Below are 25,483 nucleotides of genomic sequence, written 5' to 3'. Positions count from 1 at the left end.
ATATACGAGAATAAAAATAAAATTTGAACCTACCTATTTTCACAATTTTAAGTTCGGGTACTCCTTGTTGGCGCAGTAATAACGTCGTTGCCTTGAAACTAAGGGGTCCCGGGTCCGATACATGGTGGTTTAGATACCACTTTAACTGTAGGTCCGATCCCCATTAGCTTATCTGTTCATAAAGTGGACATACAAGAAAAATCCAGAACGATTTGGAGCTTATCGTCATTCGTAAGCCGAAAAGACAGCTTGTTAATTATGTCCCTCATTTCAGTTCACTACACAACACACAGCACATATCATTCACAAAAATACAATCTACTCACTACTGTATTCACACGCTGCCTCTAAATAAATTCCACGCACCAAGACCACTCAACACGATCTAGACTAGACCTGGTCCTTTTCATTTCGGTAAACCATCCCTGCTCAGTCAACAATTTTCTACTCCCCACTGTATCTCTAGTTGTTTGAAGGTCAACGACCTCTTTTTCAACTCCTCTGCAAGCGTTCAATGATGTTCTTGTCCCTGCTACATGACCCTTACCCCTTGCCTGCGATAATTCCCCATTCCTGGGAAAATTACATGATGGGAAAAATTGGTTTGCAACATTGACCCAGACTGTTGAGGAAGTTCAGAGGGTTTTTCCGCGCCATATGCAACCCTGTTCTCTCTCCTGTAACAGTTTGACTCCACAATTCCCCAATCCTGGGGAAATTACATGGTGGGAAAAATTGGTTTGCAACATTGATCGGAGCCCTGTCAAGCTTACCCGTCACCCCCGTGAAGTTGACCGCCAGCTGGGCCAGCCATCTTGCAAATTCAAAGAAAGCAGGCAATGTTTCCAACTTCTAAGAAATGATCTTCTTATTGAAATGAACAATTTAATCACATTTTCTGATAGATATTTTTTCTGTATTTCATTCCCCGAGTCTGGGCTTTGCAGATAGCCTGGATAGCCCTGAACATACGCCTCTGCTGGCTGGATATCCTGGGCTGTGGAATATATTGGGTGGTAAGAGTAATTACATTTAAACCAATACTGATGCTGTTTGTATTGCTTGATATTTTTAGATATCTTAGGTGCAGTAGACACTTTCTTTGTGTATTAAGTTTAGAACCTGTTTCGACATCTCGTGTGAATGTAGGAATACCTTAACACAAGGGTGAATCTCTTTCATTTGCTTTGCCTTAATTTGTACAGAAAACTACACACACTAGTGTCTTGCTGATCTGGCCCTTAATAATGCAGCCTCTCAGTTATGTAGCTTCTACCAGTGGGGTTACGCTTCCCTTGGAAAGTAATCTTGTCCTCCTTTCAAGTGAGAACAATGGAGTGACATCAAAAGCATCTGGCAGTAAAAAGACACAAGCCATGTAGAAGAAAAGTTAGGTTATGTTTATATTTTGTGGTTATATTTAGTAGCATGGAAAAATGGTCAAAGTGGCATAGTGGTCTTCATTTATGGCTTCAGAAGGGGAACGTTATGTTAGAACTGACCTGTAAACTGGAAATTTTAGAGCAGTTAACTTGTTTATTTGAGACAAAGCTCGTGTTAGCTAGGTACATCAATGAGATATACTCCCAGATTTCAGCAGTGAAATATTGGATTATATTTCATTGATGTACCGTATTTAGTCATGTATAATGCACACTTTTTTCCAACATTTTTGCTCCCAAAAACTGTGGTGTGTATTATACATGGAATAATTTTGACAGCCAATATGACAGCCAGGGTCATTCCAGGATTTTGTGACACTTTCATTGATTTTTCATGTTTACGGAACCCTATCATGTTATATATCATTGTAAAGCTTAAATCCTGCGGTTTCTGAATATGGTAACAGTATTACATTCAAGATAGTGACACTAATGTGAAATGCAGTTGAAATAACTTCATAATGAAGGAATGTTCTGATGTTTATGGTACTTTGGATGAAAGAAAAGATAAGGAAAAAGAAAATAATAATTAAAATGTATTACTTGGCAAATAATATCATATATATATGGAGTGTGTAAATGCCTTAATGGAAGAAATCTTGTGTTGATAACTGCTAGTTTGTGGGTCCTCAATGTGCCTCATATAAATGTTACGTTAGTCATGGAAAAAGTATATATTTTGAAGTTTTCTTAGAAAAAGTAAAGAAGGAATGAGCAAAACCACGTATATAAATTTGAAGGCCATTTCCAACGATTTTAATCTCGTTGTCTACTATTACAAAATAAATATGGTGGTTAAAGAGTGAAAATAGGTATGATGTCATTCACTCTTGATCGGCATAACAATAGCTTTACGACCTACGACTAAGAAAGTCATTTCTTGAAACTGGATTACACTGCGCATTATATACGAGATATAATTGTTTGTCACTTTTCCCCATCAAAAACCAAGGTGCACATTATTCACACATGCACATTATACACGCATAAATACGGTATTTTTTCAGTGCAATACAATTCAGTATTTCATCAAGTGAACTTGGTGAAATATTAGATTGTATTTTATTGATATATTCTGTTTTGTAGAATACAATCCACTATTTCATCATATTAACTTGGTGAAATATTGGATTGTATTTCATTGATGTATTCCATTTGTGCAACACAATTAAGTGTTTCGTAAAGTGAATTTGGTGAAATATTGCATTATATTTCATTGGTGTATTTGATTTGGTGGAAATACAATTCAGTATTTCATCAAGTGAACTAGGTGAAATATTTTAATTGCATTTCATTGATGTATGCCATTCGGTGGAATACAATTCAATATTTCATCAAATCAATTTGGTGAAATATTTTATTTTATTGATGTGCTCATAATGAAAAATATACTACATAGTGAAACAGCTTATTTATCAACAATAAATTGAATAAAGTATTAAACTAAAGTCTTTAGTGAACATTCAGTAATTTGACACTCTTGTTAATCTGGCACTCCCTGTGCAAAGAATTTGTAGTAATAGCAATAGCCTACTGCAGGTGTTCCTAAACTTTTTCGTTTCATGGCACCCTTAGAGTTTCAAGACTTTTCCACGGCGCCCAAGTCAGAATATAGGCCTATCTAACACTTGCAACGCTCAGTGTGGTTATGTTGCTTGCTTTAAATTTAAAAAAATAAAGATATATTTTAAATTCAGAGACAATTTATGTGTAAAAAGTACTAAATAAGCTCATAATTGGAACAATCATATCAATTGATTGAATTTTCGTGAGAATATTGGAACATGGCTCCCACTTTGGGAACCACTGCCTACTGAATTTTAAAACATTGTTTTAGTTAGTTAATATACAGTACCTCCCGATCTTGTCTTTGTAGCAAACGTGTAGTCTCCTTGTGCTGAACCTGCATCATTGTGTGCAGTGATTCTTAGCTGATACCATGTTTGTGGTACGAGATCAGGCAGCAACATTTCCTCCTCTTGTGGGCTGATATTGTTCGACACAAGCGTCCATTTGGAAGACAGTTTTGATTTGTACTCTATTACATAATACTGCAAAGCACATCCACCACTAGGCCAGGCATATAGATAGACAGTAACTGACGTTGAATTAATATTTATAACATCTTCCATTTGTGGCACTTGCGGTGCTGCAATAAAGAAAATAATGTAAGTAATCATAATAATAGTGATATTGACAGTAGTAATCTCTACTTGGCCATAGGCTTACGCTTTACCTGGGTATGGATATTGTCATGATAACATTGTTTTTTTCCTTACATTCATCATACTTGGATGTCTAACGTAAGATATGTTATCGTCCTACATGCTGTCAACTTGTTCAGCAAGTTGCAGTAAAATACCACAACATATACCCTCCATACCTTATTTAGGGTTACCTGATTACTTAAGGGCACTGCAGGATATGCTGTCCCAACATGTAGGACTAAGTTAAAATCTAGGATGCAAATCATTCGCAATAAATAATACACATTATTAGAACATGTTAGCACATTTTCACTTTTAAAAAATAATCAGGGTGGCCACTCTAGGACCTTGATAAAATTCAAGTTTTCACGGCGAACTTTCCAAAAATTCGAGGGTACAAGCAGATGTTTTCTCTATTTCAACCTTACTTATTACCCCCTCTCACCCCCTCCCACAAATATATTAACAATATAAAGGGTCTGTGTGATCCCATGCAAAAATTCTAATATATAGGCCTATATATTCATAATATTTAATTTAAGGTGCGGAGTTAACATTTGCCATTTCACATACTCATACTTGAAATACATCTACAAACATAAGTCACAAATTTTACGGAATATATAAATCTACAAAACAATTGTTAATTGTGTAAGAATGTCAAACTCAAATTTAACTAATCAGCTTCAAGATATCTTATCTTGCAATAATCTTCTGTCTGTCCGATACATCATTCTGCAGAGGATACTAACAAAGTAAACGGATTGAGAGAATTCTTGTTTATTTTCCACACATCTTTCATCTCCTTCCTTGGTAAAAATAAAAGCTAGACTGTGAAAAAATGGCCTCAGGGCATTAATAAATATGAATTAATTCAATGGGATTTGGATCAATGAAAGTTGCAATTTTTCACGTTTACATAGAAAAATTCACGTAGAATTCATGCATATTTCCCAGAGCCAATAATTCATGCATAATTTCCAGAATTTAAGGAATTTCTGGTGCGTAGCCACCATGATAATGGTTTCTTAAGGACTTCTGAAATGCAAAATTCACAAACTATTCACAAATTCAATACTAAAAGATACACTTCTTACGAGGGCCACTATTTATATTTTGAGCCTTGGCAACACTGATTGAAGTTAGGCGCGATTTGACGTTTGCACGGAATCGTCTGGCATTATTGACCATAACGTACTTCAAATGTTTTGTCAATAGCTTCATTTGTGTTGTTTATGTTGCCTTGGAGATTGCGCGACAACAATAAAATGGAATTAACTCGTGAACATTTTCGTGCAATGATTTTTTACGATTTTCGACATGGATTATCAAGACAAGAGTGCATCGATCAACTTACTTCCACATTTGGCGATGAAGCCCCATCCTTTGCCACTGTGAAACGCTGGTATAACGAATTTAATTGTGGCCGCCATTTGCTCACCGACGAGATTCGCAAAGGTCGTCCAAAATCAGTTGTTCAAGAAAACATTGATGCTGTGCAAAACCTAATACTGCAAGATCGTCATGTGACATACTGTGAGATTGAGGCAACCATAGGCATTAGTTCCACCAGCATATATAAAATATTACATGATCATTTAGCTGTGAGAAAGATATGTTCTCGTTGGATCCCACACAATTTGACAAAAACTCAAAAAGGCGCTCGCGTCAATTGGTGCAAACAAATGCTCAATAAATACAATCGTGGTGCTTCAAAAGACGTATATAAGATTGTAACAGGTGACGAATCATGGATATATGCATATGAGCTGGAACGTAAACAGCAGTCGACTGTATGGGTGTTTCAAGATGAACCCAATCCAACAAAAGTTGTTCGCACTCGAAGCACATCGAAACAAATGGTCGCCTGTTTTTTCGGGAAAACTGGTCATGTGGCAACTGTGCCTTTAGAGGAACGTAGAACGGTCAACTTTGAATGGTACACAACAATTTGTTTGCCAGAGGTCTTCGGTCAAATACGGAAAACAAACAAATGCCATAGTTTTTCTTGTATGTACGCATTGCTTGCATTATAGAATTATTTTCCTGTAGTTTACGGTTATTACAAGCATAAGAAAACAGTTTTTCTTTGTGACGTTTCAGGAGAACACACGCTCCTTTCATCAGACATTTATTTTCATTTTGATTAAAGATACAGTTATAACAATGGTTAGTAATTTTTTTTTTTTTTTTTTTTTTTTTTTTTTTAATCAAAATGAAAATAAATGTCTGATGAAAGGAGCGTGTGTTCTCCTGAAACGTCACAAAGAAAAACTGTTTTCTTATGCTTGTAATAACCGTAAACTACAGGAAAATAAACAAATGCCATCGGATCATTCTTCATCAAGACAATGCCAGCTGTCACACATCTCGTCTAACAACCGACTTTATGAACAGTCAAGAAATTGAATTGATGGGTCATCTGCCATACAGTCCTGATTTGGCACCCAATGACTTCTTCTTGTTCCCGAATGTCAAGAATAAATTGCATGGACAACGATTTTCGTCGGCGGAAGACGCCGTTGATGCGTTCAAAAACCATATTATGGAGGTGTCTCAAGAAGATTGGAAAAACTGCTTTGACAAATGGTTCGAACGAATGCAAAAGTGTATTGACCATAAAGGAGAATACTTCGAAAAACAATAAAGCAGTTTTCAATGCCAAATTCCTGTTTTTTCATTGTTAGGCTCAAAATATAAATAGTGACCCTCGTACTACACATGTTTTCGGTTGTACTTTTTGAGAAGAGCTGGTCTCTCTCACTATCTACGAGAATTTTTTTAGTGTATTCTTACCGTTTGAATGTTTTATGTTTGTTTACAACCTTACACTTTTAATTTTTCCCAAGGGTTTTTACACCCCTTTTTTTTAACTCCCCATGTAAGAGTTTTAGATAAGGGGCTATTTCCCTGTATGTACTGAAGGGTGCAAAACGCCCATATATGCTGCTGCACCCAAGAATTTTAAATCAATCAATTGGTTGTACTAGGAGGTGCCAATTTTTTTCTCAAATTTCAGGTTTAGTTAAAATGTATTTACGAAACTTTGAAATTATACTGAACAAGCACCAAACGTTTTACAGATTTTATAACTAACTCTCTAGCCTTCCTAAACCCGAAGGTTTCTTTACATATTCTATAGAAAATTTCTTTCTTTCATCAGTCCATTGTGCCGACATTAATGGAAATACACTCTCAACATTTGCGTTGTGACCTGGAATGGCATACAAATATTCAGCAATTAACATAACTTGAAATAATATTAATGTCCTTAACATTACTTGAAATGATACATCCAACATGCCAGGAGTATTGAATGCTACCCTCCCTTTAAATATTGCCCATGAAACTTCATGATCTGTTATCCTTACCTGATCCTTCTGTTTTCGCTGATACAATGTCACTAGGCTTCCCATTCCCTACTTCGTTAACTGCTGTGAGATAGAGCTGGTATGGGGATCCACATTTAAGGCCATCAAGTGTGTAGGCTTCCCTGTCAGGATCTATTGAAGTCTCCTGCCATTCTTCAAACTCCCTTTTGTAGCTGAGAATGTACCCTGCAGCAGAAGTAACGATCAAACAATAAGCTCATGTCATGATAATAACATGCTATATTTTGTACATAATTCCAGTAAACTTGAAGTTTGTTAACTTTGTGCTTATAAGTTACGTAATAATGATAATAAATCATGAGAATGTTTCAGTCTTGAGGGATGCTCAACTAAACTAATAGAATACGAAATAGAAAAGAGACAAATATTTTTAATGTTCCATTTGCTTTTGGATAAAACTATTCGATTTAATGAGTGTTCATAATTGGGAAATGAAAGATGTGGTAGTAGATAAATACCGAAGAAATAGTACTGAGTTCAACAAGTTCCAACAAGGATGGTGGCAGTGGCCACTGAAATTAATAGAACTACAAATAAAACAAAAGTTAGTACTATTTTTTCAGTATTTATTAATGAGAGTTCTTAACTGCTCTCCTAACTATTGCCAATGTTATTAAAAGAACACGGTAAACATATCTGTTTATTAACACATGTTCAAGTTTCAGAAACCGGCAGAATTGGGCAAGTTACTCAACAAGAAATACATTACAGTTACCTATACTTTGCTTCCAAAAATAACATATTACCATTACATCACTACAACAAAATGTAATGTTTAAGTTATACAGAAATGTCTTACTATGTCATGATTGATTGATTGATTTGGTTATTAAGTCCACTTTATGCACAGTTAGGCTAATCGGGACTAGACCTACAGTTTAAAATGGGATCCGAGCCACTATGTGCCTCCACCTGGTATCAAACCTAGGGCCCCTTGATTACAAGGTGACTATGCTACCACTGTGTCATCGGGGAATGATTAAGTTACTCATGTAGAATAATTTGAGTACAGAAATAGAAGAAAATTAAGCAAAACACATGATTATAATAATAATAATTGCAAGTAAGGGCTGAGTCAATACCGATGACAATGTATCGGTATTTGGAGATATCAGTGATATTGGTATCGGTTGGAAATTATTTAGTAATAATCAGCTGATACTTTTCTGGCATTTTGGTCTTTTGCAGGGCCTGCAAAAATGCCAAGCAACACTTCGCATAACCTAATTATCCTCAAAATCCTGCAAAATTCAGACTTTCCATTTATTTTTCACTAATATTTTATGGAAAAACTGTATGCAATTGCATAAGAGGTATTTCAACTTGAATATTTTGATACAAAACTATGATAAATTGATGCTTATAATTGGAATTCAGGATATACACATTAATATTAATCAATATTTTAACAACTTTTAATTGTTACAATTTACAAACATTGATATCGGTAAGAGTATCAGCATCGGTTCAAACTAGTATCGGCTCATCCCTAGGTTTTAGCTAGAACTTTCCACTAAGTTCTCAACCATTCATTAAATTCGACATGCTGGACTAATATTAACAATTATTTGTTCATCTATCACTGATTCTGTTCATGCAGAAGTTTTAAAAGTTTTTACCTGTAACAGGACTACCTCCATTGCTTTTTAGTTTCCACTGCAGAGAAACAGACTTTGTGCTGCTGTGTATCACAGATAATTCTGGAGCGTCCGGAGTGACCTGCACTATCAAGTCAAAGAAAGCTTCGTCCTTTCCAAACATGTTTTCCGCATGACAAGAGTAATTTCCTTGTTCCTTCTCTTCCAAATTATGAATAATAAGGCTTCCGTCAGGTAGGAAACGATATTTGGTCTCGCTGCTTATGATTTTCCCATTCACTTTCCATTTGTTGGTAGGTGCAGGCAATCCAACCATTTTACATGGAAGGGTGACGCTCTGCTTATGAGCAGAAATAATCTGCTTGGAGAAAGACGCCACTCTTGCTGGAACTGAAATTATAAAAATAATATGTTACTGACATAAGGAATAAAAAATAATACTAGAATTATACAGGGTGTAGCAGGGTTCTTAGCATAATTTGAAGTCACAATTATATATGAAAAAAAAGTACTTTATTGAATGACCTTAGTACCTGATTGTACAGAAAGAAATGCCATTTACCAGTCAATGTTTGAGTATGACCCCTGAAAATTGAATACCACAGTGTGCAACACATTCTTCTGAGTGGCATCAGATGCTGTGCTGTCTATTACTTGTTCTTACATGTTTGTCAAGATACTGGTAGCGACATCTCTGGTGTGATCCAAGATCATGACAGGAAGTGTTTGGAATATTTCTTTCTGAATAAAACCCCATAAGTAGTAGTCCAGAGGGGACAAATCTGGCTAACGAGCTGGCCAGGGGAAGTAACTGTCTATTGAAAGGTCTGTCACAAGATATCAATCACACTTCACAGAGTAACAACTGAAGCACATACTGCAAATTCCAATTCACGCATAGTGTAATGACACTGCTGCCACAATCGTAGTCATTTCCCACTCAAAATGCACTGTGAATGCTGCTGCATAAAACATATGGAATTTGTAGTTGAATTGTGAATGACACTGGTGCTGTTATAAGGTGTGAATGCTATGCTGGAGACTTGGGTTTGATTCCTAGACATTACTAATATCTGTGCATAAAGTGGCTCTGTGGTCACTCAGCCTCTAATCAAAGTAATGCGGAGCAAGCAGCTGATATCACCTCCAGTATGGCAGAGATGAAGGTTTTGTGGAACTCTACTTCCAGTCCCCCCCTCCTATGTGCCTTCATTGCATGGTGCAATGCACAGGGGATAGCTTTATTTTAGCTTTATACCAAGATTAAAACATTAAAAATTAAAGCAACAGGAGAATACACCTCACTTTCAAATTTGGTATGAAGTCACATTAAGAGCCATATTTAACACATTCTGGACATGTGATGTACATAACTGTTGTCCAATAAGATGGGTCATGGGTAGAGGCACATATTTTTGGTAAATAAAAAAGCAAAATTTCGGTACAAAAACAGTCGATTTCGGGTTCAAAATTGGTAAATAAAATAAAATTTTGGTGTTATAGCGGTGAATAATCACATCAAAAGTGCTACATTATATGACATTTTGGTTTTAAAATTGTGAATATAATCTAAATTTGATTTTAAAACTGCTCTTATTACACAAAATAAACTTACCCCTTCTAATATCACATTTATGTAGTTACCAGAGTATTAAGTTTATTCCTGTGTAAAGGGGTCTATTTTTGCTTCTCAAATATTTACAGCAGAATTAATCAATTCTCTGTGAATTGCATAACTTGCAGGATACTTCAGACTTTAGAAAGTGTCGCGTCGGTATATAAACGGTAAATTTCGTGTTTAAGAGTATATTTCGCATTTTGCAGTTCATTTCGCATTATTTCGTGACAAAAGAGGGTAGAAAAATGCACCTCACACCTTTCAAAAACATGAAAAATGAACATTACAGCATGTTATTTCATATTTCGTGTTTTCATCAAAAACGAAATTTGCATGCCTCTAGTCATGGGCAATGCTGTCGTCCCAAATTTTTCCCAGGGTATACACTAAGTGTCGTAAAATGTTGAGACAAATTTCCAATAACTTTGGATTGTTTTGTATTTAATATATGGATTAAGTCATTTAATTTCTACAAAAAAATATCATTGATGGTAGAATACTGATAATAATATGCACATATGAGGGTCGTTCAATAAATATGTTTCCCTGTGGCATAAAATTTGTTACAAAAATAATTGAGTAATACTATGCACATGGTTGACAAGCCCTATCTGTCGCCTTCAACGAACAATAGGCATTTCTCCCGCAGATGGGAAGGAAACGACGGAACATCGTGAAACGCCAGGTTTGCACCATTAGAAAGGAGGGCGGCATGGCAGGTGCATGTGTATTGGACAGCTGGTGTTAGGAAGAAGTGCATGCCGTGATTCGGTATCAATGGGCAAATGGCTTGACATCCACAAGAAGCTCGTTGCTGTGTATGGTAACACTGTAATGTCTGTGCAGATGGTCAGAAGGTGGTGCAACATGTTCAATGAAGGCAGAGTAGGGATTTTTGATGAAGTTCGATGCGGTCATCCCTCAACTGGCTCCTCTGATGAGAACATCGCAAAAGTGGATGAAATGATCCGGGGGAACAGAAGAATCAAGGTTCGTGAGGTGGCCAACATGTTGAACATTTCACAGTCGATGAGTGTTGCAAGGCCTGAGCCTGAACTTTTTTGCACAGGGCTTCGATAAGCTGGTGCAGTGTTGGGACAAATGCCTCAATGTGCAAGGCGATTATGTTGAAAAGTAGCACAGGTATGTACTTATCTAGACATGTAGAGTTTGCATGTATATATTACCAAATAAAAATATTACAAGAAAGGGAAACTTATTTATTGAACAACCCTCGTACTTGACATAAAAGAAGCACATCACAATAGAGAAGGCATTTTAAAGTAAAAAAAACAAAACATGAAATGCACTTTTTAATAATAAGCTCTTATTTAAACACAAAGAGTACAGTACATCATGTTATTATATTTTGTGTTTTTGTTGATATTGCTTTTGTAAATTGTCAGTTTATTTACTGTTAATAATTTTAATAATACTGCCAATAACACTGAAAATCCAAAACCGTACATTAAGCAGTACTAAAAATGAACAATTTTCCTTTTTTTTTCATCCTCTCAGTGATAGATTTTAAAGATAAGAACCTATAGTTCTTATCTTTACATTGTGTGTAACGTGTTCCAGACCACGTTAAACCAGAGGTAACTGTAATAGGCTCACTCGAGTAATGGACAAATTACATAAAGAAATATAAACAGAAATACAGTAGAAAGTATTACTCATTAGCGTATACCTTTTGCTAATGAGTAAGGTTAACCACAGGATACATGTATACTGCCTTATACCCTCGACTACAGCCCTGGTGATATGCATAGTCTCTACCCTTTGTTATGTGCTTGTATTGTGAATGAAGGATGAGCTATATTCTCACCGCATCTCTCGTGCATGTGTATTTTAACCACTTCTCTCAAATACCAACCGCTAGATGACTGTGTATTGTTTTCATCAATGCTGAGTCTTACTGTACTTGAGAATTTCATTGAACAGTTTACATGCACATTACGGAAATTTTTCTAGCGAGAATTCCGCTATGAATTTCAAATTTAGCTCCAATTTTGAATCTGAAGAGGAAGTGTTTAGGTTATTTTTCATTAATTATTTCTATATTACATATTAAAAATATGCTAGATATTTCCAACGGAAACTGCAACAAATTAATTCATGAAATGAAATGGTTCTTACCTCGAGATTTTGGTGCTTGTGATACTTTTGCACTACTCTGTCCTTCCCCTACAATAGTTGAAGCTGTTACCCAGAATTCATATCTCTGAAATTCTTTTAGCCTTCTTACTTCGTAAGAATGTTCTTGGTCACCAAATAAAACTTCTTTCTGAACTTCCTGTATTTAAAGACAAGAAAAACAATGGGAACACAAATCATTTGGAATAGCATTAACATGTGAAAAATCATATTCTATTTAAAACAATAGACATCATGTCAGTTTCTTTGCTTTACCTTAGAAATATATTTGGAGAAAGGAAGTAATAGATTAGAAAAAAATAGAAAGAACCTTTCTTAATTCAGCAAATAAAGTTGAAATTGTACAATAAGGAAATAGTGAATAAGTGAGAACAGAAATTTAAATTGAAGTTTATATTTTTGGCATGATATAAAATTAATACATTCGATAATTTCTGATTGATACTTCATTTAACATGTTGAACTTTCTTGATTAGATGGACATTGAAGATTGAAGCATTATTGTAAAATTAATAATTTATTCCCTACTTACACAAATACTATAATTTTGTGTCTTTTTTGTGAAAAATTGCTTTATTCACTTGTTATTTTCTGTGACTCGCAGTTACCATTCAAAGAGTGCTGTTGACTGATCTATTTGAATGATGACAGTGAGTCACAAAAATTGATTTGTGAATTAAGTGAATTTTGCAAAAAGCACAACAAATTTTTACAGGAGAAGAGAATTCAACTATATTTGTGCTATTAATTTAAACAATTTATGTATCTTTAATTACTTTCTCTTGCTAGCGGTGCATAATTTTTAAAACCTCCATGAAATGCATTGTACCTTGTGTGAGAAAGAAAATAGATTTTAGTAACATTGATAAATTATTATATTTTTTTCAATATTCTGGTTGGTTACAGACTATATATATGTACTACTATATTCTTCACAACAATTGAAAATACAAATAGGAAAATATAGGAAGTCTTAAAACTCTAAACCCAGAACAAATTCATTCAACCTATAATGTGTATTATGGATTGAATTTTACGATTTGTGATTATAATGAGGTAGTTTACTTCAGTTTCTCCATAATCATGGGAGTCAAACCAGACAAGGATGACAGATAAAAATGAGTGGGAAGCAGACAGATATTATCTGTATAACCCTAAATAGTACACAAGAAATACATTTTGGGCTAAAGAGGCAATTATTTGTCTCTTTTGTTCGTTTTGTGGAAAGAGTAGTGAGGAGGAATGACTGGGAGGTGTCATTTCCTCCTGCATCTATCATCATCATCATCATTGTTGATGAAGAATGTTGAAAACATTTTACCTTGTTCCCATGTTGAAGCTGATGTATGTAGATATTATATTTGATTATATTCCCATTTGCTTGGCTTGGCCTTGTCCATGCAATTAAAATAGAATCCGAAGTCATCACAAGAGCCTTTATTTTTTCTGGTGGTCCTGGAACTGAACATATTTCAATTGAAAATAGCTTGTTGCTGTTGGAACACAAAATTAACTAACCTTCATTCCGTTGGTAGCTGCAACAAACTTACTGTTTAAAAGTGTTAACCTAAAACTCTGAGCCTTTTTAGCTGTATTACACATATCACCTTGCAGAGCAAGAAGATGACTTCAAATTGCCATGCATCAATATGTTAACATAAACATTATGACTAATTTCTTTCTTCAACGTTTGTGTGTAAATGTTAGTAACAAAATAGAATAATGTACATTTTGGAAATCTGTACATTTACTCACTAAATATATTCTTTTACAGTAAAAAAAGTATAAAAAACTTACGTGAGTGAGTATAATGGTTGCAGACGACGTTTCATACAGAATGAATGACTGGTAATATGGTAATATGGGCACACCGTTCTTTTAGAATTATCTCTTAGCCTCGTGGCATTTTTATCTTCATGTAATTTTAAATTCCATATCCAAACACCCTCTTTTACCTAATCATGGATTTTTTACATATATGACGAAGTACTGTATGTACTGAAAAGAGACCTGAAGAAGCGGAGCGTAGCTTCGCGAAACGTCGTCTGCAACCATTATACTAACTCATGTAAGTTTTTTATACTTTTTTTACTGTAAAAGAATATAAAAAAATAGAATAAGTATGTGAACATTGGTACACTGACTGTATGAAATATTTAAAATGGTGGATTGAGTATGAAAGCTTATTTCTATCAGTTTATAATAGATATTATTGCATAACAACGATCATAACTACGATTATTATTTTTATTTTTATCATCTCCACATTGAATTTTTATGAATTGCCTGACCCCATCCCACCCTTACAAAAATTTCTGGTGATGCCCATGGTGTCTGCATAGTACAACAACCTGACCAGAGAAAACACATCACACAATTACATGTTTTCAGGGGTTCATTCTGAATTTTTCATCTCGATGGTGTAAGGTCATTTTTAGGCAATATAAAGGCAAATTTAGCTCCCAAATTACTATAAATTTGACTTTTGTGAAAAATTTAGTTTGGTTTTAGTTTAGTTTAGTTTAGAAAGTGTGTGGATAAAACGCTGCACACCATAGCTTGCATGAAGCCATCAGAAAATATCAAACAAGTTTTTAATGATTTGAGCTGCTAGTTGATGGATTTCTGAGCAGATTAATCCCTATTACTAGAGGCACATATTTTTGGTAAATAAAAAAGCAAAATTTCGGTACAAAAACAGTCAATTTCGGGTTCAAAAGCAGTAAATAAAATAAAATTTCGCTGTTATAGAGGTGAGAAAGCAGTAAATAAAATTACATTTTGGTTTTAAAAATGTGAATATAATCCCAAATTTGATTTAAAAACTGCACTTATCACACAAAATAAACACCCTTCTAATAGCACATTTATTTTCGTTACCAGAATATTAAGTTTATTCCTGTATAAAGGGGTCCATTTTTGCTTCTCAAATATTTACAGCAGAATTAATCAATTTTCCATGAATTGCATAACTCACAGGATAATTCTGACTTCAGAAAGTGTCGTATTGGTAAATAAACTCTAAGTTTCGTGTTTAAGAGTCTATTTTGCATTTTCTAGTTCATTTCGCAGCATTTCGTGACAAAACACGGTAGGAAAATTCCCCTCACACCTTTCAGAAACATGAAAAATTAACATTACAATGTGATTTCACATTTCATGTTTTTGTCAAAAACGAAATATGCATGCCTCTATCTATTACACATTTTTGTGCTGCAAGTTGATACATGTAATATTGCCATTACGAGAAATAAAAAAGTAAACATTTTGTACAGAGTTTTATGATACGTGTAACTGAATAAATATGTTTGCAAAAATTTTCTGTAGAACATGAAGCATATGAAAATAATCTGTTAGTAAGAAGTATTGCTGCAAGCAAGTCTGTTATGAATAAACTACTTATGTTTTCCTGTTATTTTCAATGGGAGCACGTGTGTACCTTCTTCGTGAAACTATATTATTCCCTACTAGTAGAGATTTAAAATAAAAAAAAAAGAAGGTAAAGTGTTCCCCTGTGCATAGCACCACGCCATGAAGGTGTATAGGGGGTGTGGGGGTAACGCCCCACACTTTCTTGATCCGGTCGTGAGTGGGGGTGATGTGATCAGCATCACGCCCCTGACCGCCTTTACCCCCCAGGGTTTCCCCCAGGTACCCATGTTATTCGACGCTGGGTGGGCGCCGGAGCCGCTTCCATCGTTAGAAAAGTTCCCGGATTTGAACCTGCCGGGGATCGAACCCAGGACCTTTAGCATGGTAGTCAGACGCGTTACCGACTGAGCCACCGCGATATTTTGAATAATAATTTTCTTCAAATTATTCAACTTGGATAATTTTTCATCTTTAATTTTCACATAATGAATTGAAGGGTCAGGGGGTAAAAACAGTTAAGTCAACTTTTGTCAAACTCCAGAAAAATGAAATTTTAATTGCAAAACGTTACTGGCCATGTAAATGAAAATGTAGGAAAACATATCCTTTAAAGAATGGAAGTGTCAGATGCATAAAACGATGCCTCCACCATGCAGCTCTTCATATTGGATCTAACGACACTACTACCTTCCTTACAACAGAAAATGTGGTTTACCTGGTTTTATCCCCTGACCCTTCAATTACATAATATTTTGTTATTTTTTTATATGTAGCTTACATTATGTTTTAATTTGTGATTTGAGCTCTATATATCTGGCAAAGTATTTTTTTCATAGTATGTTTACTGAAGAGAGCCAGTAAAGATAAAATACGACCTAACTACTAGAAAAGTCTGCCAGTCTGTGACTCTTAATAAAACTGTTAATCAAGATTTACCTTATAAGCACAGCAAAATATCTGTAACCAGATTTTGTTATGAATTCCTTCACCTTCTTGAATTACATTTCAAATTGTCTACATACGTAGCCAGTTATCAACTAATACTTGCATTTTCCCCTTGCCTCTCTTTTATTTTATGCACTGAATTTTACCACTAAACATATTTAACTTTCACCTTACCATCTTCTTCTGTTGTACAGTACACAGGATCACTTCTGATACCATCTCCTACAGACGTATATGCGAGAACACGAATGCTATAGTTGGTAAATTTTGTTAATCCATGTAAATTTGTTTCCAAATTTGTAGTTTTCTTAATTTCAAGTTCACTCTTCCCTACAAGATAAAAAAACATTGGTATATGAATTACTGTGTTAAAAATACAAGCATGTGAACTAATTCATCATGATTTTTTACACTGAATGCAGTTCAAGAAAATAAATTTACCATTTTCAGTATTCACACCTAGGGCTATGCAAGCTATAAGTAATATATGCTTCTATATAGATGTGACCTTCAATTCATTTCTTAGTTTTAAACTAGAATCGATTGCAATATAAAATTCTAAGCAAATAACATTTTACAATGTCAATGTTTCAACTGTTAGTGCGCACCGAGATTTTTTTGGTGTGTTATGAAGCTTTTGCAACTGTTTAAAATATTATCAACCTATCTGAGATCTATCAAATATATTTTCATAGATCATAGATTTAAATATATTTGATAGATCTCAGATATTTTTAAGTACTGTTTCAGAATTAATTATGTACCAGAATATCAGTAATATCAAAAATACGAGGGGCATCAAAAAGTTTCGCCTGTTGAGGTATAATTTGTTTAATAATGGAAAGATTGAAACAGTAAACATACATATAGTTTGCCTGTAGTGTCCTCTACCCAGAGTTACCCTTCCACATAGTTCCCAGCACGTTCAATGCATTTGAGCCAACATTTTATCCAGGCCTCAAAAAGAGTTTAAAAAAATCCATAGAACACTCCCTGCCCCACCATTTCAGAGCAGTTTTAACCTCCTGTAGGTCCTCGAATCTCGTGCATGAAGCACATACTTTGCACAGAAAAGACGCTGTTGTCAACCATCCATCTGCATCCGTGATGTCTGTCATTGCCCGGCCTTAACTGTTACAGTAGGGGAATCTAAGTGTGGTGTGCCTGTCCGTTGATTTTTAGATCATGCAGGAAGTACATTGTGGTGTGTGTTTCCTTGATTTTGGTGTCTACGAGTGTGTGGGTTTGTGTGCTTGACATGTACCTTTTGGGTTTTATGGCAATAGCAGACGACACGGATGCAGATGGACAGTTGACAACAGAACACCTAGCAGCAGGCAGGGAACTATTAACAATAGAAGCAAGCTAAGCAATAGTGCAACAAGTTTCAACGAGGTTGGTGGCAGTGGCCACTGAAATTAATAGAACTAGAAATAAAACAGTTTCGCGGAAAAAGTGAGTACTATTTTCTCGGTATTCAATATACAAGTTTTTTCCTGGATGTTTTATTGAAATACAGGTATGGATAAAAAATGCTCGCAACTAAATTTTCTTTCAATTAAATTTGTTGTGTTACAACAATCAATAGCCCTGTCTAGTTGGTTGCACAGTGCAACACCGAGTCGTCTAGTTCGTTGATTTGGAGTAAAGAATTGTATTTGGTGTCTGCACTACCTTCCAGACTGGTGTGGTGTATGGTCAGGTGGTTGCATGCTAACTAATCAAATGACGATTTAAAGCAACAGACAGGCATGGCTGAATCTTCTGAACTTGAACACCGCTTTCCGTCTGGTTGGTTGAACGTAATTTCCTTGCACCACCCTGACACTGGATACACCTGCACTGCGCCGAGTGTCAAAAAGTGCAGCCAACTAGACGGGGCTAATGTGTCAGAACAAGAACTCAGTCTATTTTTAGCAGTAAAGTACAAAAGGAAAATTAAGGAAGAAGGTTTTATACTTGTGCTATTTGCATTAAAGAGGTAGTCAGTGAGCTAGCTTTGGTAAAGTGAACATTAAACGAACATTAAGAATGGAGAAATATAAGCGTCACTCATATGATGCAGCATTTAAACATACAATTATTTTGTGTGATGAGGAATTTTGAAACCATGAAGCTAGTAGATCTCTTTCCTACATCAGATAGGCTATTTATAGATGGAGAAAGTACCAGTAGTGGCACTGAAGAGACTGATTAAAAAAGTATGTGCTTTACAATACAATTATAATTATAATTATATTGTTCACATGATCAATGTAAATTCTAATGGCGAGACAGCCTTACATTCGATGGTGCCTTGGATTCAATGAAATACAGTAATAAAAAATAAAATTCTACTAGTATTCTTGAATCATAAGAAAGTCATGAACTTACCTAGGTTAGCATTCACTTGCTTGTAGAACACTTTATATCCTTCAATGTTGCCATTTCTATGTTCTATTGGTGGAGGTTCCCATTGGACTCTAAGGCTTAATGAAGATAGTGCAGAGCATCTCAGATTGATTGGTGCCACGTCAGGTACTGCAAAATTAGTAAGTAATAGGAAGCAATTTTTCTTTGAGAACATGCAGATAAATATCTATAGATCATTTCATTTAAAATGTGAACAGTTCTGTTATGTAACAGCATTTTGTTCAACAAATTATGATATACTATTGCTGTTACATAAAAGTACAATTTACATAGCAACGTTTTTTAGTACAAAACATTACTGAAATAAGAACAAAAGATGACTTCTTCCTTTACACATACTTATGGAAGCATCTTATCATTTGTAACTATGATTATTATATTTTAAGCTAAACTTTTAAACTTTTCACTGAAGTTATTTTTGTGTATATAGTTACGTTTTAAAGCAGTTACAGTAATTACTGCTAAAGCAAACATACTGCATAGTGGTAGTTATGTAAGGAAAGCTTACTTATCATTATTAATTTACACACACACACACTCACTCATTCTCCCACATAGCCAAGAGTTTAGCTCTCCCGCTCCTCAGATGCAAGCAGTCATGGGTTTGATTCCTTGTGGGGAGCTCAAAAATATTTTCGTGTTGATCCAGCATCGTGGGGACAATTGGGGGAGCTACTTAAAAATAAGTAGTAGTGGGCTCTGCTCTCGAAAGCCAGAAAACAGGGGAATAAATGTGCTGACCACACATCACCCAACAGAAAACTCCCTGGCAGGACTTTCCTTTCAAAGGCCTGTTGTGTCCAGGGAGTTTAATTTATGTATATAATATAGTAATTTGACACATTAATCAGTGCCCTATTGATAATGGTCTATCACTGCATAGATTTATTTATTAAATTAGCAAAATTTTTACCAATCCAATATGTCCATAAAGAGCTTGTAGTGCAAAATTCTGTTATTTTGTTATTACTTTTCTGGATATAAGTAATTTATTTTTGTAAAGTAAATGTCTAAATACCCAGTTCCTGCTTCAAAGCAAACCCATTGCAGTCATGTGGTGACATTAATTAAATATATTAATGAACCATTTCTACAGGGAACATTTACTATTTTGTACTGTATCAGTAGAATATTGGTTATGGGTAAATTTTATGTATTCAGCAAATATTTCATATTTGTATATCCCTAAATAATAAGTTACTTCTTTAAACAGTAAGAAGCCATCTTCAGGATTAAATTGTACAATAATAAATTAGTACTATATAAATTGTAGTAACAGAAATAATTACTGATGAAATTAATAATGTCCTTTTAAAAGTAGATTACATCACTGTTAGTAATCCCTCATGTGGTTGCCAATTACAAGATTTATGACTAATTGTGATTGACATGATATGCACAGAACACCTGTTAGGTGGAAACAGTATTGAAGTCAAAAATATGCACTCACATTAAATGTCATAGATTCTATCGAAAAAATACTTGTAAAAACCCAATGTTCTATTCGTTCTCCAATCAACTGTATTTCCTGCTGTGTAACAGAAAACATTTCAAGTAGAATTATTTGTACCTAATCATTCTCATTTACCCACTTCACATCATACAATCATGGTTAAGTCAAATTATCCAGTAGAATTTCTATTGGTAAAAGAAGCTACACATCTTAGATATGACAAATTTAATATGTTAACAACATTTTTGGCTTCTGAATAAACATAAGAATATAAAAAAAGACTTGAGATTGGAATAATAGAGCTGCACATTCACAAGATATAAATTTCCATTGAATGAAATAGTAAATTCTCCTTCCATACAGGTAATACAAGCTAGAATTAATTAAATACAAATTAATGACAAAGGTAAATCTTAGATGTATAGATGATTTCAGATAAAAACTAAGTTAGTATTTTTTTAAAATACTGAAATAGTGAATATTGGACAGACACTAAGTAGATTATAAATAGGCGAAGTTTAGTGCACTCACATTTTTAACGTATGAATCAACATGAAGAGGGCGCATTATCTTATGCAAACAAAGTTATGTCAGAAGTAAATGCATGAATGTATTAAATACAGTTTAAAAATTTATGAGAAATTAAATACACACAACAAAAAATTACAAGTACACAACACAAGTTTTATTTTAGAAATACTCAAAATTCAATATTTTTTTTTCTTTTTTAAAAAATAGAGCTTCTGATTATGGTGTTATACTAGTAGAATTTTAAAAATGTTGTGAAAAATGTTATTAACAGATGTATAAATTAAGGTATTTGCATGGTGCAAAAATTTAATTTTATCAGGAACGGCTATTTTTTTTTTCTGTTTTCTTACGATTACAGATAGCTATGAAATTAAATTAAAGAAACTACTCGGGAATGTCATAGAATTAGTGCATATTTTTCTAATCAATTATATTTGGAATTTTTTCTTTCTCACCTTTAGAAAACTTGAAACCTACACATGTAAAAGTTTTGATTGATTTGCTTTATTTTACTTTGCATTTCTGCCACTTGTGGCTAATCGCAAAGGTGTGGATGAGTGATGAGATAAATTGATGAAGGGACACTCACAAAGAACACACATGCCCAGGCCAGGATTTGAACCCAGAAGCTCTGGCATCATAGTGTGGTGTACTGACCACTACGGGATTTCATTTGGTAAAAAAAAGGTAAAGTGTTCCCCTGTGCATAGCACCACGCCATGAAGGCGTATAGGGGGTGTACGGGATTTCATTTGATAAAATTCAATGATTTTTTTCAAAAAACAGATTCAGTTTTATAATCACTCATGTAATAACCATGTAGTATTCTTCTTCTCTTGTCCTCTGGATTTAAGGAGAGAATTTTCATAGAGAAAGGAAGCCAATATTTACCTACCACCTTCCAGTGTGGATACCAATATGGACGTCGAGGCAGGACCAGGGCCCACTTGGTTGAAGGCTTTGATGTTAACCTCGTAGCGGGTGTATGGCAGGAGTTCTGACAGAGTTGTTTCCAGACGGTGATGCCCCCGGATGTTCCGTACTTGGAATGGAGCGTCACTTCCTGCCATCCTGAAAGACACTTGATACCCCAATATCTCTCCATTTGTGTAAGTCATCAGTGGCGGCTAGAAAAGGAAATATATGAGACATTAGATGCTAATGTTGCAATATGTAGAATTAAAATTATAATAAGAACTTAGTAAAGCCTGATATGTAGCAGAAAAAATATGAATGATGTCCAGATAATGTCCAAACATTGTCTAATATGTCCAGCTGACCTCTGTAGCAGAGTAGTTAGCACAGCACTCTGCAACACCAGGGGTCTCAGGTTTGAATTCTGGCCAGGACATGGCTGTTCTTTGTGATTGTTTCCTTCATCAATTTCATCATATCATCACTCATCCTCATCTTTGCAATTAGTTAAAAGTGGCAGAAAACGAAGTAAAATAAAGCAAATCAATCAAATATGTCCAGATTAGGTTCAATTCTAGTCCAGAATATTATTTCCTTTTGTGAAGTCAAATAAAAATGTCCAGGTGGCTTCATGTGTATGGAAACCACATAGCACTGATGTCCAAAACATATCCAAAAATTATCCTTAGAATATCCATTAAACATCCTTCCTGAATATCCTATGGATATCTTCTGGACAGATATATGGATATCCAATTGGTATCTACTGGATCTCTCTTTTATATCCACAACTTTGTACGAATATCCAAGAGTCATCCATTAGATGTCTCTAGGACATTTCTACACTGTCCAGGAAAAAAAACACAAGTGAAAAAATGGAATTTTACAGCAGACAGTCATTTGTGTGTGTTCTTTTAACAGCAAACATTCCAGACATGATTTAGAAGTTGAATCATCACTGTTCACAATATTTACACATAATATAAAATTATATTTTTAATATTTTCGTTAATTGGTTCATTGTGGCTTAGATGAAAGAAACAGAAAATCGCAGTCCGTTACTTACGTGCCTCTTCCCAAACACCCTGGATTTGCATGCCCATAGAGGTTCATAACCCCTCAAATCAAAAACATTCCTAGCCTCTGCAATTACGAGGAAAAGTCAAAAATTATGTACACTTTCGCCATAACTCTCCTTAGGGTGGCCCCATTGCCTTCTGCCCTTGGATGTTATAATGTTGTACCCTTGCAGTTATGTCATAAAAGTTTGATCTTAATTGCTCCATTTCTCTTTCTTCTGTTGCAGGTAAGCCATGGCCGTTCCACTGCAAGCAGCGGCGTGCATTCAGGATACGCAAGGTACGCACTGCGTACCCTCAACACAGTAGGAAAAAATAAACATTTTTTCGTCTTCCCCGAACATGAAAATTCAACAATTATCGCTCCGAAAGCAGTTCCACTGCAAGAAATTCAGATTTCCGCAAGAACACGCTGCCTTCGGCACCCACCCGATCTGCATTCCTGCCGATTTCCGCAGAAAGATGCTGTTTCTTCTGCTTGGTACCCTAGAAATTCGGAAGGTAACCCCATTGGCTCATATCAGCCACGACCACGTGTTTGGGTCTGCCCATGCTTACTCTCTCTCTCACTTATTTTCCGGTTCTAAGCATCGAGGGTACCCAAGATTTTGACAGCATATGCAGTGTTGACAGTAGTCAACATATTTTTTTCTGGAATGCTTAGCTTACTAGCATTTAGCAGCCACGCGTAGATAGATCACTGTTGGGTTGCAATAAAAATACATTATTAAAAGTGATACAGGAATCAGAGAGGAGGGCAAGAATATGTAGTGGTGGAAGATCATATTTAATATACGCGTAAACTATCACATATAAAATATTTATGTGAGGTTAAAGTTACACTAGCAAGTTTTTTTTTTTCGTATAGGGAGGTGAGGACCAGAATGGACTGTCACTGTGTCGAGTGGAAAATATATGAACAATTTGCAAGTTTCGCACAATTCTCAGAGTATGAGAGTATCTGTTTTCTCCTTTCGGGATCAACATTTCCTTTGAGTTCCATAGCATGGGTGTTGATTGTTGACCCGACGATATGAATGAATGATAGAAGAAAAACATAATAAAACACAATGCTTACAATGGGATTCGAATGAGCCCCCCTCCCTCCCGCCAGACATTGCAAAGTGATGTACGGTAGTTTAACTTTTGAAGTGTTCTGGGATGTATGCTGACGTATTTTTTACTTGTCCTTAATTATCTCCCTTCTACAAAATACTTTGTCGACTGGCAACTCCGATTCATTCGTCCACAAGAATGCATGGTTTTCAGGCATAGCGGACCGGACACAACGTACCGTGGGAGGTTGACTTTTGCTTTCTTCTGTCGTGTGAAATTTGCAGCGAGTGTTTCGTTCATATTATTTACATTACAGGAACTCTATTGCTTGTCGGTGCTGTGAAGTGATAAAATAGGGGGACCGGGAGTTATTGATGACATACTGGAGAAGGGATTTTCGGAATTTCCGAAGAAAGTGTAAACAATCCGAAATGGAAGGTCTGTTCCTGATTTGGAAAAATTGTTTCAGGCAGGTGTTGTGAAGGATGGTAAGCAGTATATTAGGCATTTTGATTTTTGAGAAGAAGAAAAAATATCTCTACAGAGTGATTGACTGAGTAGAAAAACAGTGAAACTTTATTGTTGGCCTTATTCGTTGGTTTGCTCTGCGAAAGGTGTGAAATAGTAGATGATACTGAGATTTATCAAATTTATTACATGAAATTTGAAAGGACGGAAAATGATTGTGCCATTTCCTTCCCGTTCAATGTTCATCGCACTGCATGAAGGAAATAATCAAAGTTGAATTGTTGGACTCTACGTAGGTACTATCAGAATATATTTGCGAATATAAATTATCATACATATATTTTACAAATACGGAGAAACTAGTACTCACTTTTATCCGCGAAGCTGTTTTTTCTTCTTTTTCGATTAATTTCAGTGGCCACTGCCACCATCCTCGTTGGAACAGCGCAGCAAGTTCCAATGAGGATGGTGGCAGTGGCCACTGAAATTAATCGAAAAAGAAGAAAAAACAGCTTCGCGGATAAAAGTGAGTACTAGTTTCTCCGTATTTATATACTACCGCGTCTCTCTTTTCCCAATCATGAATATATTTTACCTCATTACATTTGGATATTGATACAAGGATGAGAAATATCCCATTAAAAAATTGTAGAAAAAAGTTATTTTCTGAATAACATGAAGGCCAGGGAGAGGGGGGGGGGGGGTTCTGGCCCCCATAATTCATTTCGGTTGGCCCATGTTGCGTACCCTAGTTTAAATGTCACCGCATGCCACTGACTGCAAGTATGCACCAATGAGGAACAGAGAGCAGTGATCCGATTTCTCCGCTCGGAGGGTG

General features: G+C 35.3%; 1 protein-coding gene across 1 annotated transcript in view; it reads right to left on the bottom strand.

The window, feature by feature from the left end:
- LOC145989730 (cell adhesion molecule Dscam1-like) overlaps positions 1–25,483 on the bottom strand; it is a 505,150-nt gene that overhangs the window by 30,232 nt on the left and 449,435 nt on the right. Inside the window, exons 15-22 of the mRNA XM_083125004.1 lie at positions 22,023–22,254; positions 19,105–19,251; positions 16,906–17,061; positions 13,736–13,875; positions 12,397–12,553; positions 8,661–9,029; positions 7,021–7,206; positions 3,298–3,591 (exon numbers count right to left, since the gene is read on the bottom strand). Of these exons, the coding sequence (XP_082981130.1) occupies positions 3,298–3,591; positions 7,021–7,206; positions 8,661–9,029; positions 12,397–12,553; positions 13,736–13,875; positions 16,906–17,061; positions 19,105–19,251; positions 22,023–22,254 (1,681 nt within the window). The remainder of the gene's footprint in view (positions 1–3,297; positions 3,592–7,020; positions 7,207–8,660; positions 9,030–12,396; positions 12,554–13,735; positions 13,876–16,905; positions 17,062–19,104; positions 19,252–22,022; positions 22,255–25,483) is intronic.

Source organism: Lepisma saccharinum, chromosome 7, assembly GCF_977018435.1.
Source record: "Lepisma saccharinum chromosome 7, izLepSacc3.1, whole genome shotgun sequence".
Classification (NCBI taxonomy): Eukaryota; Metazoa; Arthropoda; class Insecta; order Zygentoma; family Lepismatidae; genus Lepisma; species Lepisma saccharinum.
Note: the sequence above shows the minus strand (reverse complement) of the source record. Positions and strands in the feature narration are given on the sequence as shown.